Raw genomic sequence first — 19,672 nt, 5'->3', positions numbered from 1 at the left:
CCCCCCCCGGCGATGCACAGGGGTTACTCCTGGCTCTGCATTCAGGAATTATCTCTAGCTGTGCTCAGGGGACCATATGGGATGCTGGGAATCGAACCCAGGTTGGCTGCGTGCAAGGCAAACGCCCTACCCGCTGTGCTATTGCTCCAGCCCCTGGGAGTGATTCTTGAGCACAGAGAAGGGAGTAAGCCCTGAGCACTGCCAGGTGTGGCCCACACCTCCGAAAACAAGTCACAATGCCAAAGGTTGCTGGTACAAGTGCCACGAAGGGCGGGCACCCCACTGCTCCCCTCCCCATCCCACCAGCAACCTTGGCCATCTATCCCAGCTCCGTCCCCAGGTCCAGGGTCTGCCCGCAGGAAAGCCCCACAGGTGGTTCCAGGTGCTGCCCCCCTCGCGGCCCCCACAGACCCCCAGAGCAACTGGGTGCTGTGCTCTCAGGATTAGGGGCTCCCAACTTTCTGCTTTTCTTTTGTCCTCTCTGGATGGCAGTGGGGGTGTAGAGACTAAACTCTAAGTGTAAAGACTAAACTCAACTGACAGAGGTGGGCCCCCTCCTCCTCCACCCCCTGGGTGCTCCCCCAGCTTCAAGGGAGAAGAGTGAGAAAGAGACCACTGGCAGTCTCCACCATCAGACTCTTCCTTACTGAGCTGCCTCTTACTGCGCCCCCTACTGGTCAGTATGAGACCTGCAGGGACAAGAGAGCAGCCTGACTCCAACACTGGAAACCAGTGCATGGTACCAATAGCAAAGTGGAGGGCAGGGCGTGATGGGGACACTGTCTCCCCCCCCCACCACACACACCTCGTTTCTGCACCTGCCTCCCCACAACCTCTCCCTCTGCCCTGCAGAGTACGACATCGAGGCTGCCCAGGACAAGAATTGCCAGGTCTTCAAGCCCACCGAGATCCTGCGCACCCAGAAGGCCAACTGTGACGGCTATTCCGGGCTCTTTGAGAAAATGTGCAGGTACAGAGGAGCCCCCGGCATGCCCCCGCAGAGACCCATCACCCCTCCCCTCACCCCGAAGCACCATGCCCCCCGCCCACGCGCCAGCCTAAGTCCGCAGCTCTGCCCTGGAAGCTGAGTGAGTCCTGAAAAGGTCAATTCTTCCCTTTTTAACACCAGCGTAATTGACTTTGCACCATCTGCGCGCTTTGCGATGCATTAACATAATGGCAGATGAATGCACGCAGATAATTGGGTTATAAAAGGGCCTTTTCCACCTTCTCCCATCTCTGAGCAGCTGAAGGTTAACGGAACACCAGGTCAGGGACAGGGGCTGCTTGCTCTCAGGGGAATTGCGCGGGGGTCCTTCCACAAGGGGAACGAAAAACAAACCCAGGCCCCAAAGGACTTGTCGGCTGCAGAAGCTGCGTAAGTGGGCGCAGACCCTGGGCCCTGCCCGGGTCTGGGGAAAGCGCTTGCCGGCAGCTGCACCTGAGCGAGCGGGCTCGGGAGGGTGGGAGGAACCTTTAGTGTCTGGAGACTCCATTGCTGATTCCGGGTGGGCTGGAGTGAGGCTCGAGCTCAGGGTGGGGGAGTGCAGACCCCCACAGTCTACTGGGTCTCTTGAGAGAGCACACAGCCAGCCCTGAACCGCCTCTCTCTGCCTCCCGCGCTCCACCCAGGCAGACCCACCCAGGCGGACCCAACCGGGCCTCGGGGCTTCCCACACGCCTGCTCTTCCCCTGCGCCTCCTCCCAGGCCCACCCCAGACGTTGGGAGGAGCCGAGGGCAGCCCTGTGCCCCCACCAAACTCCTTCTGCCACATCCCCCCACTGCGCGTCAAGACCCCACTATCCCCGGGTCTTTGGGTCTCTCCGGGACCCCTCAGCAGGCTTGCCAGCCCGACTCAAAGCCTAGCTCCAGTGTCCAGCCCTCCTGCCTCAAGCACAGACCAGGGAGTAAGCGCTGAGCATTGCCAGGTGTGGCCCACCCCTCCAGCTGTCAATCATCCTTGCGACCAGGTCCTGGCCCCGCCCTCCAGCTCTCTGCTCCCCCTTACCTCCTTCTACCACCCCCCAACACCCGGGACAGCCCGACGCCCCTCCCTGCCTGAGACATGGCCGCGCCTGCTTCCACCTTGATTTACACTTTCATTTTATAGCTTTGGAAATCTGAAACAAACAAAACACCACTGGTTAATCAAAGACGATTTATAAAATGCACAAAAGTCAATAGAAGACCGGTAATGTTCTGAGCCGCAGCCATTGGGCACAGCTCGGGCCTTTTTTTGTTTGTTTTTTGTTTTTTGTTTGTTTTTAATTTATTTATTGAATCACTGTGGGAAAAGTTACAAAGCTTTCAGGTTTAAGTCTCAGTCATGCAATCATCAAACACATTTCCCTTCACCAGTACTTATTTTTCACCACCAAGAACCCCAATATACCCCCCCACCCCTCCCAATGCCTGTGAGGCAGATGAATTCTAGTTAACACTCTATCTACTTTGATTAGATTCATTGTTTCGACAAAAGATGCACCATCATTATTTAGAGTTTACACCCCCAAATCAGACCTGCTGAAAAGGCGTTGTGAAATAATTTGTTTTCTACAGCTGGTTACAAGAACCAAATGATGTTGTACGGCCACTACCGCGGCCACGCGATTTTGGATTTCTGACATTTTACTTATTAAACCTGGAAGTATTTCAGCCTAGAGTCAGATAATTATGAGATTGGTTTCTGTGGCTCTGGAGCCATGGCCGTGCCGGAGAGCCGCTCGTGGGGGGAAACCAGTGACCTTGGTAGGGCGTGAAGGATGAGCTGGGAACGCCCCCCTTCCCATAAGGTTTCAATTGACCCGTCACCACAGGCTCATACCTGGCTTTGCAAAAAACTCCAAGGCAGCCACAATCTTGCTGTCCAAAGGGAAAAAGGTGAAAAGGAGCAACACCCTTTCCCTCCTGGGCAGGCATGGTGCCGTGGATCAACACATAGTCCATTCACTTTTCTGCCGCAAGCTGCCAGGCTCTACATTAAGTCCTTGTACTTCTGAAGCCATGGCCGTGCTGGAGAGCCGCTCGTGGGGGGCAAGCTATGACCTCGGTAGGGCATGAAGGACGAGCTGGGAACGCCCCCCTTCCCATGAGGTTTCAGCTGCCCTGTCACCACCGGCTCATACCTTGCTTTGCAAAAAGCTCCAACAGTTCGGGTCTTTGAAGCAAGCCTGTGTGCTCTCTGTGCCACGAGCCCGGCACTCTGCAACCTGTGGAAGGTCCCCTGGGATCCTGCCGGCGGGCCTGACTCACCTGTTTGTGCTGGACCAACCACCCATCTGCTCTCAGCTCTGCCGTAGCCTTCCAGCCCCACCTGTTTCCATCGTACTCTGCGCCCCGAAAGCCCTCCAAGCATTTCAGTCATAGAGTACATCCTTCGTCCCGTGGAGCTTCCTCAGATCCAGAACTAGGAGCCCCCTGTCCCCATCTCCAAGCTAACAGCCCTCAGACTGTTTCGCTCCCTTGGCAGTTTGCTCCCTGACCTCCAGTAGCCTCTGTTTCCCCACCTGCATACTGGGACTCTATCCACGCACCTCTGAGTCTGCGTACCTCACTTTGGTGGGTTGGTTTGATTTTTAACCGTCTTGTCTTTTTTGAGAGCTGGAGGTTTTGTCCTACGGATCTTTCCTACAAACCCTCTCAGACTCAGGAAATTGTCACTTACCTGGAGTGTGACTGTCAGCGCCAGCATGGCCGCTTGATAACGATGGCCAAGGGCTGACCCCAGAGGGTCCTGGCAGCACCTCCGTGTTTCTACCTGTCTAGAGTCGGGCTCCCGGCCGATTGCTGTCGCGTGCAGGGCGGCCCCGTGGCGGGGCTTCTCCACAAGCACCAGCAGGGCCCTGAATGTCTTTCCCTTTAGCTTTAAAGATCAGTGATCTCATTCATGCCTCGCTCAGCTGCAAACAACCAGGAAGGTTCTGGGCACTCGCTTGCTGAGGCCTTCCTGCCCAGGGCCTGTGCTTCACTCACTCCCTGTGTGTGGAGCTGGTGGTCTCTGTGTAAGAGCCGTCCCCAAACGGCCATCAGCACTCCTGCCGGCTCATCCCGCCTCCCTCATGAGAGGCCGGCTTGAGGAAGGGGGTGGGGGATTCCGACAACTGAGCAGCCTCATTCATGTGCTCCCCGTCCCTCCAGGTGACTTTTTCTGTTGTTAGCGCTAATGCCAGGGTTCCAGTTCTCGTTCCTCCCACGTCCTCCTGGCAAGCGTGCCAACCTTTTCTTTTCTACCTGCATTGTCCACGGCCCAATGAATTCGGTTTCATTTCCCTGCAAGGAGCCAAGCTAATTCTCCAGCTTCCCAGCACTGCATCAGCACCACTCCCCGCTCCATCACCTCCTGCTCCCCATCTCTGCTTCAGCCACACCAGCTGATGCATTTTTCTGGGAGCTTATTACCAGCCTGCGGCTTGGCGCTTCAGGACTGTCTCCATCACTGTCAGCCTGTTACCCTCCAGCTTCCCGCCCTCACAGCAGAAAAGTGACAGGCCTCTGCCCGACATGACATCCCATGTGATCCCTCAGTCTTCCGCGCTTCCAAAGGCTGAGGCGTTACTGCCTCAGTCTACCCAGTGCGGATGCATTAACCTGTCTCTGGCTCTCAGAGCGGGGGCTCCACTGCCCTCCTCCTGCTGATGGACAATGACATGGACCCTGGGCAGCAGTAAGGCCACATGCATGCCCCGAGACAACTCTGTCTCTCATGTGTCCCTGGATGTGGCAGTTTCTTCCTCACCTGTTGGAAAGAGAATCCCTGAGGGTTTGGGGGATGTGTCGCCGGGATCAGGGATACTGGCCTCCACCAAAGGGCATGTCAGAAAAAAGGAGAGAGAGCAGAGGCGAATATGAAGATTTTGCTGATGAGGACCGAGGGTGAGGAAGTCAGGACACACCTGACTGTGCGTGTCCTGCATCGAAAGGCACAGGTGTCCCGTTAGGCCTCCTCTGTGCTGTGGCCGTGCAGAGAGAGTGCTCCTGCTTCTCAGGCGCTTGCCTTGCACGCAGCCAACTGGAAGGTAGAATCATAAATCAAAGCTCCCCTGTGGCTCTCTGTGCCCTCCCTGTGCGGACGAGAACTGGAGAAAGCGGGAAGGTCTCTCGCCCCCTGCCCCTTTTTAGCTCTCCCACATCTCGCGGGAACATCTCTCCTCGTCCCCTTCTTTAGCTCTCCCGCATTCCCCCAACACAATGCTCCTTCCCAGTGGTGTGCTTGTCACTGGCGTTTGAGTGACACTTAGATCCCAACTATGAGCACGTTCAGGAGAGCCGGGGAGCTTAGGTGGGGAGTAGTATGCATTTGTATTGCTATCATCCAAATGTGTGGTTTTATATTTTATAGTCTTTGTATGTGGAATGCATCCTTCCTCTTCACAGCACAGAGCCCGGCACTACCTGGTCTCTCAAGGACAGGAAGTGGCCCTGCCCATAGCTGGAACCACGAGTCCACTAGTTCCACGACTGCGCATGAACTGGGGAGTCGTTGCCTGTCGTGCTTTGTATTCCGTTCAATCTGTCTTGCACGTTTGTGCCAGGAATAAAACCTCCCCGCACCCGCAGAGCGTGGCTTAGGGGCACAGCCGGAACCTTTCATCTTTCTCTTGCCCCAGGCATTGCCCACGGCCCTCGGGCTTCTCCTCCCCCTGTCAGGAGAGCCCTGAATGCCAGCCTCCCCATTGCCTGGGAGGTGCCTGGCAAGGTCACATTGAGGGGAACTTCAGACGTGGGACTGGCCCTTGCTTTCGCCAGCTCCCGGCCAGTGCACGCCACAAGGACGTGGCCCCCAATGTCCCCCTGTCCCGACCCCTTCAGCTCCTGGGGGCAGTGACTCCTGCTCCTTACCTGGCCTCAAATCCCCCCCCATCCACCCCATGCCCCGGGGCACAGTCCTCCCAGGAGGATGACCAGCAGTGCCCACTCCATTTCACTCTGCCTGGAGCTGGGAGCCCTCCCTGCCCACCCTGCTCCTTCCCTCCCACCCAGCAGGCGCCCTTCTCCCCGCCCTCCTCCCCAGCCCCTTCCTGCAAAACAGCTGCTCTCCAGCCCTCCCTCCTCCACCCCTACTAAGGCTGCTGTGGGCTGCTCTGGCCAGAAGGGAAATGGACTCATCCAAAACATGATTTTTAAGTCGAGTTTATGGATTTTTTTTTGCTTTTTGGGTCACACCCGGTGACGCTCAGGGGTTACTCCTGGCTTTGCACTCAGGAATCACTCCTGGCCATGCTCGGGGAACCATATGGGATGCCAGAAACCGAACCCAGGCCAGCCTCATGCAAGCAAACGCCCTACCCGCTGTGCTATCGTTCCTGCCCCGAGTTTATGGATTTTAAAAAGTTTCATTTTGGGTGCACACCAATGATTCTGGGGGCTGCTCCCAGTCCAGTGCTTACACACACAGACACACATGGAATGTGCACACACATAGGCACATGTACGAATATGTACAAACACATCTAGGAATGCTCAGGCACACACACGGAGCGGTACACGCACATACAAGCACACACATACAGAGATGTACACGTATGAATACACAGGGACGCACGTGTACACACATACACACATGCAGAGATGTCCACTCACACACATGCTTTCACACATCACGTGTGCACAGGGAGGGACATGCACAGGTTCACACGCAGGGATGTGCCTGCCTGCATAGGCACACGTGCACTCACCCACATACAGGCATCGCATGTTTTATAGCTTCTTGTCAGCTAACAGGGAGGCTGTGTGAGGAACCTAAGAGAAATGTTTATATTGAATATGAAGACACCATGAAGGCCTTCACTGTTGGCTTTCAGGCAGTGTTCCAGCACCCCTCCCCAGTGGGCCAGGTTCCCCCCACCCCCCCCAGCCTGCCTCTGACACGCAGAGAGGTTTTGTTGTTGTTGTTTTGGGGGCCACATCCAGAAGTGCTCAGGGCTGACTCCTGGCTCTGCTCTCAGGGTCATGCCTGGCAGGGCTCAGGGGACCATTTGTGGTGTGTGTGTGTGTGTGTGTGTGTGTGTGTGTGTGTGTGTGTGTATGTGTGTGGTGGCGGGATAAGGCAATACCCACCCGCTGCTGTGGCTCCAGCAGAGTTCGGTTCTTGTCGCCTGGACATCCTGCTTCCTGTTGCTGACCCTGCCTTCACTGTGTCGTCACACAAACCCCCTGCACCTGTGTTTTCCAGCCCCTGTGACCTCCCGTCCAGCCTTCTTCCTCCCCTTTTCTTTCCTTCTCTGTCCTTCTCATTCCTACAAAAGGCTCCTTCTCTCCACTCGCTGTGTGCGGTACCCCCCCAGACCCCCACTCCGTGCCCCCCTCCCTCTCTGCTGGCTGAGCCCCCAGACCAGGAGCACTGCAGTGCCCCTCCGGACCTAGAAATCACTCTCAAAAGGACGCTCTCCCTCCAGAGCTGTAGGGGGCATTCATGGAGGGACTGTCCCCAGCAGAGAAGTGCTAACATGGGAAGGGTCAGTGACTCTGGGGATGTGCCAGGGACAGCGCCCAGGAGACACAGCAGGAGCACCGTGAGGCACTCGGGGAAAGCTGCCTGGGGGCGTGGGGGGGGCCCTTGGGACAGGCCTGGCCAGTGCAGCCACCCACCGCAGGGAGAGTGATTCTGTGCCAGGGCGTCAGACCACAGGCCCCCAGCCAGCCAGGGCCCCTGCCAGGCGGGGGCTGCAGTGGAGGCAGGAGATCCGGAGGGCCCGGCTGAGCTGGGGTGGGGGTCGACCCCCGCGCACAAGCCTCTCTGAGAACCCGCCTGCCTGCAGGATTGCCGGAGTGCAGTGTCTCACCGTGCCCGGCTACTCCAAGGGCTTCGGCTACCAGATGGGCCAGAGCTTCTCGGGGGAGTTTGACCACGCCTGGAATGCCGTGTTCCTGGACGGCCGCTGGCACCTGCTGGACAGCACCTGGGGCAGCGGCCTGGTGGATGCTACCACCTCCAAGTTCACTTTCCTGTGAGTGCGCATCTTCCCCGTAACAGGAGTGGGAGGCCGCTGGGTGGAAGGAGGCCATGGGTGGACAAGGGTTGGAGGAGAGAGGGCACTGGGGTACCCCTCACCACTGCAGGGTTTGAGCCCGGACCACCTGATCCCCTCAAGAGCTTCCAGCATACCCTAGGGGCCTCATGTGTGTGCATGCACATGTCTGTTTATGCGTACACGTGCATTTGCACGCATGTGTGTGTGTGTATATGCGTGCATACTTCAGGGAGCGTTCTCTCAGGCCCTGTCTTTCGGCCCCACTGGTTGTATTGCAATGTGGGAGCCTCAGTTTGCACCCTGCTCCCCTGTACTTCGAGCCCTGTCTGCAGCCCATGGTGTCTGGGACCAAGGGGCCCTGGTTCTGTTGGGAGGGGACCCCGGAGGGTGCTGGGCACTGGGCCATGTTGCCCCCAACCCTGGTCTTAACCTGAAGCTGGCGCTCCTCCTGGGCCCCGAAGCCTGCAGTGGTCGGGTTCCAGGAAGGAGAACTCTGTCAGCTTTTGCATTCCCCCCAGCCCCGCTCCCAGGGGCAAACAGGAGGCAGGATCAGACCCCTCCCACAGGCCCCCACCCCTCTGCTCTGCCAGCTGCTCTCCTGAGACCAGATGAGTGTCTGTCACTCACCTGTTGGGGAGCAATTCCTGCCCGCGGTGGGTGGGGACCGGCTTCTCCCTCAGCTCCTCCTGGCAGAGCAACTCAGGGCTGGAGAGGACACTGCTTCTGTCCGGGAACTCCGGGGAGTCGGCGCCCGCTCACGGCCTCCCGCTGCAGGTACAACGAGTTCTACTTCCTCACCCACCCGGCGCTCTTCATCGAGGACCACTTCCCTGACAACAAGAACTGGCAGCTGCTCAAGCCCCCGCAGTCGCTGCACCAGTTTGAAAACAACATGTACCACAAGAGCGAGTTCTACAACAAGGGGCTGCTCAGCGCCCACCCGAATGTCCCGGTGATCAGAACAGGTAGTGCCCAAGTACTCAGTGTCCCACCGGGCGCGCGCTCGGCCCATGCACGAGGATCCCCACCAGCCGCGTGCTTGGCCCAAGTATTCGGTGCCCCGTCGGGCACACGCTGCGCCCATGCACTCAGTGACCCGCTAGGCGCGCGCTCGGCCTGTGCACTAGGAGCCCCACCAGGCGCGCGCTCCCCTAGATGTGACCCACCAGGCGCGCACTCCGCTGTGCACTAGGAGCCCAACCCCAAGAGGCGCGTGCTCAGCCCCTGCACTGGGTGACCCACCAAGCACGCTCCCTAGGGGCAGTATGAGCTGGAGATCACACTGCGGGAACAGAGTTCCCTAGCACAGCGGTCAGAGGACTGCCCCCCCAGTTCCCTGCCCACCCCTGCCAGGCTCTGCTCAGCCCTGTTTGTGGCCTGTGGGTCCCAGTGGGGGGACACGGCCTCGATCCTGGTGGCCGCGACCTCCCAGGGACCCCACAGTCCCAGGAGAGAGAGGGTCTGTGGGGGGCAGTCGGACCACTTAGAGAGGCTGGGTCCCCCGACACTGGGTGACTTGCTTAGGGTCATGGCCTCAGGCTCTGCCCCTGGAGGGGAAGCACTCCCACTCTGGGGCCACCTCAGAGGGTGCAGGCTGTCCCACCCCCGCCCTCACCCCAAGGCAGGGCCCAGCCTTGTCCCGGAGGTTGCATGGTCAGGACAGCAGCTGAGCTATCCTAGAGGGGGCCCAGCTGACCTTCCCCCCACCTCCCCTCCTGGACCATGGCTGCTGGGAGAGGCGGGCGGAGGGTCAGTGTTCACTGGCTGCTGACTTGCTCAACAAGGTTTCCTAGCAAAGTGGCAATTTTCACGATGCTCTTAGCACCCACAACACCCAGAGCTCTCAGCACCCACAGAGCACCCAGCACCCACAGGGCCCTCAGCACCCACAGGGCCCTCAGCACCCAGAGCCTTCAACATCCATGGAGTCCTCAGCACCCACACGGCCCTCAGCACCCAGAGCCCTCAGCACCCACAGGGCCCTCAGCACCCACTGGGCCCTCAGCACCCACAGGGCCCTCAGCACCCAGAGCCTTCAACATCCATGGAGTCCTCAGCACCCCCACGGCCCTCAGCACCCAGAGTCCTCAGCACCCACAGGGCCCTCAGCACACACAGGACCCTCAGCACCCACAGGGCTCTCAGCCCACAGGCCAAAAGCGAGTTAGTTGGGGCGCTAACTAACTAATGGGGCTCCCCACACCTCTCGCTGTGAAGGGGGTGCGGGGGCAGCCGAGAGCAGCCGGTCAGCGTCTGGCCCTGCCCCCCGCATCCCCGCGAGCCCGGCTCTGTGTCCACAGTGAACGGGAAGGTCACCATCACCGTGGAGAGCCGCGCGCCCACGCCCTTCATGTTCATGCTGAACGGCAAGCAGGAGCACGGGCTGCTGAGCCTGCGCAAGAACGGGATGAAGCTGGACGTGTACCCCCCGACCCTGGGCACCCACAAGCTGCAGATCTTCGCCAAGGGCCGCTCCGACGTGTACAGCTCGGTGCTCGAGTACACGCTGCAGTGCAACTACGTGGACGCGGGCGTGCGGCTGCCGGCCGAGCTGCACCAGCCCGTGGGCCCCAGCTGGCTGTCGGAGCAGCTGGGCATCGCCAAGCCCTCGCACCGCGACCCGGTCATCCACACGCGCGACGGCCGCTGCGCCGTCAGCTTCGGCGTGGACGAGGGCCTCAGCGTGCTGGCGTCCCTGCACGGCGACGACGGGCCGGGCACCGAGGAGACGCAGCGGCGCTACATCTTCCAGCTGCGTCGCGAGCAGCGCACCGAGCTCCGCGTGCAGCTGCCGCACGCCGGCAAGTTCGCGCTCAAGATCTTCGTCAAGAGGCGGCAGGACGCGGGCAACTACGCCTTCGTCTTCAACTACCTCGTGTGCTGCAGCAACAGCCAGGTCCGCTGGCCCGTGTTCCCCGAGAGCTTCGGCAACTGGGGCCCCGGCAACGAGCTGCTGGAGCCGCTGTCCGGCGTGCTCCCCGCCAACCGCAGCGTGCCCTTCAAGCTGAAGCTGCACGGGGTGGCCAAGGCCCTGGTGAAGGGGCAGGACACGTGGCCCCTGACCCTGAACAGCGACGGCTACTGGGAGGGCAGCTACAGCACGGCCGGCTGCCGGGAGGTGTACGTGATGGTGCTGGAGAACGCCAACCACAGCTTCTACTCCTACATCCTCAAGTACCAGGTGGGCGCCCAGTGACGGCGCCCCGGCCCCGCCGCGCTGCCCCTGCCCGGCGCCCAGCAGGGCTTTCCTCCAGCCGGCCGGCGCCCAGGGCCAGAGGCAAAGGCCCTGCGGAAAGAAAAAGGTGCTATGTAAACCCGCGGTATTGTGAACGCGGCCCCGCCCGGTGCCCCTTCTCGGCTCAGAGCTTCGTTGTCGAGGATCCAGGGGGAAACGGGCTGGACGCGGTGTCCAGGGGAGGGGGCAGGAGCCCAGGAGCCCCTCCAGGAATGTGTCTGTGCTTCTCCCTGACTCCTGGGCACCAGGCACCAGGACGGGGGTGTCACTGCCTTAAGCCCTGGGCCTCGGGGTCCTGCCCACCACCTGCCCCCTGCCCCCCACCCCCCACCTCGGAGGCTGACACAGCTGCTGCCTGTCCTTCTCGGGTCTCCTAGGAGGGGCGTGAGAAGGGTCTGGCACCTCGGTCTGAAGGAGTAAGACCCCAACAGTGCCTATCAGTGGGGGGAGGGGAGGAGCCTAGCCTCTCCCAGGGAGCCCCAAGGGGCCTTCTCCAGCCTGGGGGAGTGCAGGGGCCTCTCACAAGGGCCCCGGGCAGCAAGGTGACGGTTGGGGTGCTCCACCCGCCAGGAAGCAGCTACCTGAGCCCACACGGCAGTTGAGAAGGCCCCTTGTGGCCAGCAGCCCCTCCCCCAGTGGTCCCCAGGCCCTGTCCTCATGGCCCCTGGGGCATACTGACTGAGGATGATCCCTGGCCCCCTGGCACCGTAGCACCACCCAGCAGGACCCAGGCATGACTCCTGGCGCCCCCGCCCTCCAGCTCTCAGCTGCCCCCAGAGCCTCCTCATGCCACCTCACCTTAGTGTCACCTTGGTGCCACCAAGGCCCCAGCAGCAGCCCTCAGCCCCTGCCTGGGTGAAGGCCCAGCCCCGCACTTCAGTCCTTTGGCCCTTGTGGTACCTCGGGGACCTGGATCCCCTTCCCCTGACCGGCACCCGCTGCCCAGTCCCTGGGGGTACCGTGTTGTTCACCCCCAACAGATGGACAGAGGCTGCCACACAGGGGAACGGGCAGGTTTTACACCCAGAGAACAACCTGCAGGGACTGTGCACCGTCAAAACACTCAGTGCTTTGGGTGTTTAAAAAGTCACCCATGGGCCCAGCGCAGAGATACAGCTATTGCTGAGGGAGCCAGCCCCGTAGGCGGTGAAGTTCATGCACACACGCTGTGACATGTAGGGGGTGCACGGCCAGGGACCCCTCGGCTCCTGCAGCTTCCTGACCCCATTGCTAACCAGCGCCCTTAGAAAAGACAGCTGGGGACACAGCAAACCACTTGCAACTCTTGTAGCTGAAGTGAAAATACATGAAATGCGATGCAGTCCTCATGAATTCTCACACACATGCTGCTGGGTTGGAAACTCACGGTTGCCTCTGGAAACCAGCTCCTCAAATCCTCATCTTTGTTTCCTAGGCAGGGACCCCGGTGGCCGGAGGCAGGGCACGGGCGCCGCCTGCTGGCCAAGTGCGGCATTTCCGCGCTGCCAACCTTCCAGGGCTGAGTCTGTCTCCAGGGCTTCTTTTTTTTTTTTGAAAGCCAAATTTGAGAAGCTTTCTGAGATGTTTATGTTAAAAGTCACTGGGTGCTTTCTCATGGCTTCTCGGCGCTTTCTCTTGTGTACTCGGGGGCCGTCTTTGCCATGCACTAGCTGTGAGGTGGGCCTGCAGGGCTGCCGCCAGATGGGACTGGGGGGGGCGGGTGTTTGGTCAGAAATTAAGCTTGAACAGAGGCAAGGAGTAGGACTGGGCGGGACAGCACTGACCGCTCTGCCAGGGACACAGGATGGAACGTGGTGGAATTTAAGGACTTTATCTGAGGACGGCAGTGGTGAGGCCACAGGCAGGAGGTGCAGGAAAAAGGGGGAGAATGGGGAACTCTGGGAATCGGAGAGGCCAGGGCAGGCCGCCAGGCACTTTCTAGCTCCTTCTAAAAAGCCCCTGCGCAGCTGGACACCATTACCACCCTGATGGTGGCCCTGTGAGTTCCCCACACATGCCCAGGACGTCTCCAGCCAGCCTGCCGTACTCTGGGGACATGGATAGTCCGAGGCATCAGCTGAACGTCAAGGACAAGGGTCATCAGGAGGACGTGTCGCCAAGAAAGCCTGTGAAGTTCTCTCCTCTAAAGACTTGAGGAGAGAGACGGTATCCCCAGAGGTCTAGGATTTGGAGGGGGGGCCCCAGTTCTTTCCAAACCAGCCAGTTCCTAACATGCAGTCAACGGGCTGCAGCTGAAGCAAATGGTTTATCCGTGGCTGCCGGCCAGACCCGCTTTCATGGGGACAAGGCTGGGGACAGTCCTGAAGGGGGCAGCCCTTCACTGTGTGTGCCGAGGTGTGTGGGCGGGGGGCTGCGGAGTGCTCTCCTCACCTTGTTGCTCTTGTTGTTTTCCAATAAAATTTATATTCATTTTTATCCAACAATGTAATTATCGATCAGTTCTTATCACTGTGCTCACAAGGGGAAGGGGGAAAAAAATCACACAACAGCAACTGGAAAAACGGCTTTCATGTTCAAAGAGAGCCCTCGGAAAAAATCAATGTCCCGCCATGGGGATGTGACGGCGAGATGCAGATGGGGTGTCAGGCAAGGCGCGGGCTCACATTAAAGGAAACGTAATTAGGTTCGCTCCAGCCCATCTCTGCTCACTTGCCTTTGAAGAACATGAAGGCAGTGTGTCTTTCACTGAATCTTGTTTAACTTGAAATTTTTAAAGTTAATCCTAGCTTCTTTTTAATGGGAGGGGAAAAAATATCAAAGATGCCTCTAGCCTACTTTTCCTGTTGTTAGGAATGTACTTAATACATATTAGTTGATGGTCAAATACATGCAGAAAACTTTCAGTAGTTTCCCTAAACAGTTTAATTCCCAACTTACACACTGACGGAAGGGGAGGGGGGGCGGTAATAAAGATCCAGGCTCCTGGGGGAAGCCAAGGGAGGCAGGGAGACCATCTTTAGAGCTAGTTTGAAGGACAGAAAGGTCTGCCCTTCCTGTGGGATCCATACCCCGAGATTCAGCTGGCTTCCTCCCCAGGCAGCTCTCCGGGGGCACCCCGCCATAGCAGCAGACTCAGGGAAATGAGATGAAAATCTGCTCTGCATAGGAGATGCTTCGATTATTGGCAACAGTCAGAACATGGCAGGCCGAGATGGAGGAGGGTCCACTAGGACAACATTAGTTGGAAATGATCACTCTGGACAAGAACTGAGTGTTGAAAGTAGGTACAGGGATATCCATGAAAACCTTTCAGCATCTGTATTGCAAACCATAAGGCCTAAAATGAGAGAGGATGAGAGAGAAAGAGACAGAAAGAGAGAGAGAGAGAGAGAGAGAGAGAGAGAGAGAGAGAGAGAGAGAAGAGGTGCCTGCCGTGGATGCGGGCTGGGGTGGGGGATGGTTTGGGGGGATTGAGAGGAAAACTGGGGACATTGGTGCTGGGAAATTACAATGCTGGAGGGACGGGTGTTGGAGCTTTGTATGACTGAAACCCACTCGCGAACAGCTTTATAATGCTCAATCTCATGGAGATTCAATTTTTTTAAATTGAGTAATTTTATTTAGAAAAGAACATGCCAGAGCAGGCTGGGATGGTGACCTCTCAGATCCCCCCAAGTTGGGAGAGTTTGTGATGCTGTATCCCCCAGACGGCTGCTGGCAGGCGGTCAGCAGTGAAGCATCTGAGGGGGTCCCGCTGTGCTCAGAGGTGTCCTGACAGCCCCCCAGGACTGCAGACTAGCACCTCTCCTGCTTGGAGCAAGAGAACCCAGCCAACCACCTAAGGGGCAGCCATAGCCCTGACACGAGGCTTCCTCACTCTAACTTGACAAGCAGAACTAATGGAAGGAAATTTCAGCCGGCAACATAGGGGCCACTCTGGGACCGGTCCTCGGGCATTCGAAGCCACTGAGGAGCCAAGTGGCCTCAGCTCCTGCCATGCCCCCAACACAGCAAATGCTCCCTTCCCAGCCACCTCAGCCTGGCACATGGCAGGGTCACACACTCCTTCATTGTCCTCCTCCAGGGCTGGCGTCTTCCCCCTGACGTGCTTGCTCATGTCAGTGCCGCTCTGGGCTGTTGTGGGCACCGTGGCTGTCATCTCTCAGCCACTCTGTCCCACAGGTGCAGCCCGGGACTCTTGGCTTGATGTCCCGGGTGGGAACAAAGCCTTGTTTCTTCCCAAAGAGGCTCTCCGTGTCCTGGGAAGGCATCAGCAGCACTGGTGAAAGACTGACCGAACCGAGCAATGGTCTGAAAGGAAAGCAGGAAGATGTTCTGTCTCCCCGTTTCTGGGCTCTGGAGAGGCACAACGCTGAGGTCCTTGCCCTGGTGAGGGGCCAGACTCCACAGCAGATGGCTCTGTCCTCCATGACTAGATGGGCCTGGGGGAGGGACAGGTGGAGCCTGCCTGTTCCCCTTAGTGAGTCCAGCGGTTACTGTCCCTCTGGCCCCCGGGAATCAATGCCATGCTGATGGTTGCTCCGTGCTGTCAGCTGGGTTTCTTTTTTTTTTTTTTTAATTATTGAATTACCATGAGATAAATACAAGCTTTCATGTTTGGGTTACAGTCACACAATGATCAAACACCCAACCCTTCACCAGTGCACATTCCCCACCACCAATATCCCCAGTATACGCCCCCTTTCCCACCCTCTCCCTGCCTCCATGGCAGACAATATTCCCCATACTCTCTCTCTACTTTTGGGCATTATGGTTTGCAATACAGACACTGAGAGGTTGTCATGATAACCTCACAGCTGGGTTTCTGAGAAGAGAGTGTTCTGGGCGTGCAACTGGGGCTAGAGAGTAAGACTCAGAAGGCAAAGGGGGAGCAGCATTAGGCAGAGGGAAGCTCAGACAGGGTCCGAGGCCCTGCAGCCCAGCAGAAGAGTCCTCAGTTGGGCAGAAACTGCTATGCTCACCACGTGTGGCAGCGCAACGAGTCTGCCTGGGACGAGCCTCAGTCCAGCAAGCAAGAAATTTCATTGTCAGGGCTAGAGCAATAGCACAGTAGTTCGGGCATTTGCCTTGCATGCTGCTGATCCGGGTTCGATTCCAAGCATCCCATATGGTCCCTGAACACTGCCAGGAGTAATTTCTGAGTGCAGAGCCAGGAGTAATCCCTGAGCATCGCCAGATGTGACCCAAAAAGAAAAAAAAAGAAAGAAAAAAATTTTGTCACTCCAGCTACCCATGTAAAAAGCTGGACACACTGAAAACCCGCAGATCTAACTGCAAGAGAAGTGAGATCGTGCCCAAGTTTGGCTCCCACAGTTGGAGGGACTGTTCAGCCAATGCAGAAACTGACAGTGCACTGTGCAGAAAGGAGAACACATCTGCCTGCCAGCCGGCCAGAAAACCTGAACCACAGCTGAGGATGGCCAGGGGCTCATGGAACATTGCTGGAGGCGTGGAACAAGATCCGTCACATTCTGGACCATTAAAATACACCTTGATCGATTTAGAGGATGAGAAATCATATACTGCCTTCTCTAGTTTAATGGAACTGAGCTAGAAATCGATAGAAAGACAGGTGGGAAAATCTCAACATAATTTAGATGAAGCCACATGCTACTCGATTTCAAAGAAGAAATCTCATGAGAAAAAAAGTTAAGTATTTTTAACTAAATGAAAATTAAAAAGACAACTTGATGTGGGATGCAGTGAGAGTGGGCAGTGTTTACAGGGAAATGCATAGCATTGAACGCAAGCATTAGAGGAAAAGAAAGAGCAATCAATAGGATAAGCCTCCATCTTCAGAAAAAGAGCAAACTGAATCGAATTTCAAGATTCAAAAGGAATGAAAATTAAGGCATAAATAAATGAAATTAAAAATGTGAACTTGATGGGAACAAAATACACAAAACCAAACTCTGGTTCCTTGAAAAGAGCAATCTAACCAATAACTCTCTAGCCAAACTCTATATGAAAAAAAAAGAGGACACAAATTAGTAATATCAGACATGAAAGAGGAGACATCACACCATAGCCAGAATGTAGAAGGAACTCACATGTCCAATGACAGATGAACAGATAAAGAAGCGGTGGCATAGAGACATAACGGAACACTGTGTGGCTGTAAGAAAAGGTGGAATCTTCTCAGTCATGGCAACATAGATGAAACTGGAGCAAATTCTATTGGGTGAAAAAAGGCAGAGGAAGAAGAACAAATACCAGATGACCTGCTCATCTGTGCTATTGAGAGAAACCAAAAATAAATATATATATTCAATTGTATCTAGCAACGATAGGCCCTTGGCCTTGGATCACAGAACTGAGATTATACAGGGGGTGAAGGGAGGGAAGGGAATAAGGAGGTTGACTAGAGGTGACATAAGAATCATGTGAGGGTCTTGGGCACTTAGATGGGGGAGAGTGCAGTAACTACAACAGACCACACAGGTCAACAGCATTGTAACCGTGTTGCCTAAACTATTACAAAAATTATTTTTGCTTTTTAAAAGGGAATTTCACTTCAGAGTTCATGGATGTTAAAAAGGATGTTAACACAATGCCAAAAAAAAAAGGAAATACAAAAATGATTTCTGTGAACAGTTCTCTCACCATTAACCTGACAACCTGGATGAATTGGTCCAATTCCTTGACAGACAACAATCTACCAAAACTCACACAAGAAGAAATCAGGGCTCTGAACAGGCCTGTATTTGTGAAAGAAATCAAGCTTTAATTACCTTCCTCACAGGAAACACCAAGATGGGTTCACTGTGAATCTACCAAACATTTCAGTAGAATTAGTTCTCTATCAGGTCTCACAGGAATGGTGCAAAGGGCTCCTCTCCTCAGGGTGTGCTCAGCTAACATTGGCACCATCCAGCACAGGGTAAGATTAATAAAGACAGCCCTTCATGAACATCCAGTGTTTGATTGAACAGCCTTAATCAAACACTAGCAAATCAAATCGAGCAATGCATAATAGCAAACGCAAATCTCTCAGGCATGACCGAAACATTCAGTGAACCCCTCACCCTCAGGATATGTGACCCCCTCACCTTCAGACTGTGTGATCCTTCAAGTTGAGCCTCCAGAGTCAGGACACATCATTCCTCACACTCAGGTATAAGATTGATACAGATTTAGCAGAGAAATCATTCAACAGAATGGAGTACGGACACTTTCTGGTCCCATGAGTACCTCTGGGAGCACTAAGCCAGGCGTAGGCCCCAGACATTGAGCTAGGTGAAGGGAAGGAAGGAAGGAAGGAAGGAAGGAAGGAAGGAAGGAAGGGAGGGAGGGAGGGAGGGAAGGAGGGATGGCAGGAGGGAGGGAGGAGGGAGGGACAAAGGGAGAAAAGAAGGAAGGAAGGAAGGAAGGAAGGAAGGAAGGAAGGAAGGAAGGGAGGGAGGGAGGGAGGGAGGGAGGGAGGGAGGGAGGGGAGGGGAGGGGAGGGGAGGGAAGGGTGGGCAGAGGGGAGGGGAGGGGAGGGGAGGGAGGGCGGGAGGGAGGGAGGAAAGGAGGGAGGGACGAAGGGAGGAAAAAAGGAAGGAGGGAAGGAGGGAAGGAAGGAAGGGAGGGAGGGAGGGAGGGAGGGAGGGAGGGAGGGAGGGAGGGAGGGAGGGAGGGGTAAAGGGAGAAAAGAAGAAAAAAGAAGGAAGGGTAGGAAGGAAGGAAGGTAGGAAGGAAGGAAGGAAGGAAGGAAGGAAGGAAGGAAGGAAGGAAGGAAGGAAGGAAAGATCCCTTGCACTTATGTGGTCCATAATTTTGTAAAGTGAGTGTCAATTTGTCCCATTCAAAAGAAATATTTCATCACAGGATTTACTTAATGGCTGTTGCTCCAAGGGCTATAACCTATAGTCTTTTGACTCGAACTATAACCTCCTAGAGAGTCATTTCCACATTCTTCCCAGCTTAGGAGAAGCCTACGCCAGGCAGGCATGCCTTCAGCTCTTGGGGAAATGTGTGTTTACAAGGAGACACTCATTCCCGTCGGGAGTGCTCCTGCTCTCATCCAGGAAGAATCAGGCCAACCGATCGATGGAACTGGAAAGAATCAGGTCAACCGATCGATGGGAGGAGTGTCCATCTCAGGGGACCCAGTCCCCTCAGCTTGGGCCAGAATTGCGTGGTTTCCGTGTGGAGGCAGGTACGGCTGACTGGCTCTGTGACACAAGGAATCAGCCATCATTTCACCCCAGCTGTGGGGGGACCTGGGAGAGGCACGTGCAGAGGGGCAGGCAGAGCTGCGGGTGGCCAAGGGCAAGTGGACTGTGTGATGAATTGAAGTGCAGCTGTTCAGAGTGGGGGTGGGGGTGGAGAAGCTCCCCTCAGAACAAAGAATGAGCAGAGAGGAAAAAGAGGACTATTTCTTATCTAAACTGAAACGCTTGTGGAGTTGTTAGATTACCCAGTGAACAAGTTGCCGACCAGTACATGTGTTTGTATGGATGTCAACACCTTCAGGCTCTGAAAATGAGCATTTTACTACATACTGAAAAAAAGATTCAATGT

General features: G+C 56.3%; 1 protein-coding gene across 1 annotated transcript in view; it reads left to right on the top strand.

The window, feature by feature from the left end:
* KY (kyphoscoliosis peptidase) overlaps nucleotides 1-11,412 on the top strand; it is a 36,566-nt gene extending 25,154 nt beyond the window's left edge. Inside the window, exons 7-10 of the mRNA XM_056121920.1 lie at nucleotides 853-970; nucleotides 7,759-7,947; nucleotides 8,746-8,936; nucleotides 10,272-11,412. Coding sequence (XP_055977895.1) covers nucleotides 853-970; nucleotides 7,759-7,947; nucleotides 8,746-8,936; nucleotides 10,272-11,167 — 1,394 coding nt within the window. The 3' untranslated portion in view covers nucleotides 11,168-11,412. The remainder of the gene's footprint in view (nucleotides 1-852; nucleotides 971-7,758; nucleotides 7,948-8,745; nucleotides 8,937-10,271) is intronic.
* The last annotated feature ends 8,260 nt before the right edge of the window (nucleotides 11,413-19,672 follow it).

Source organism: Sorex fumeus, unplaced genomic scaffold, assembly GCF_029834395.1.
Source record: "Sorex fumeus unplaced genomic scaffold, SorFum_2.1 ptg000044l, whole genome shotgun sequence".
Taxonomy (NCBI): Eukaryota; Metazoa; Chordata; class Mammalia; order Eulipotyphla; family Soricidae; genus Sorex; species Sorex fumeus.
This window is presented reverse-complemented; position numbering and strand designations above follow the sequence as displayed.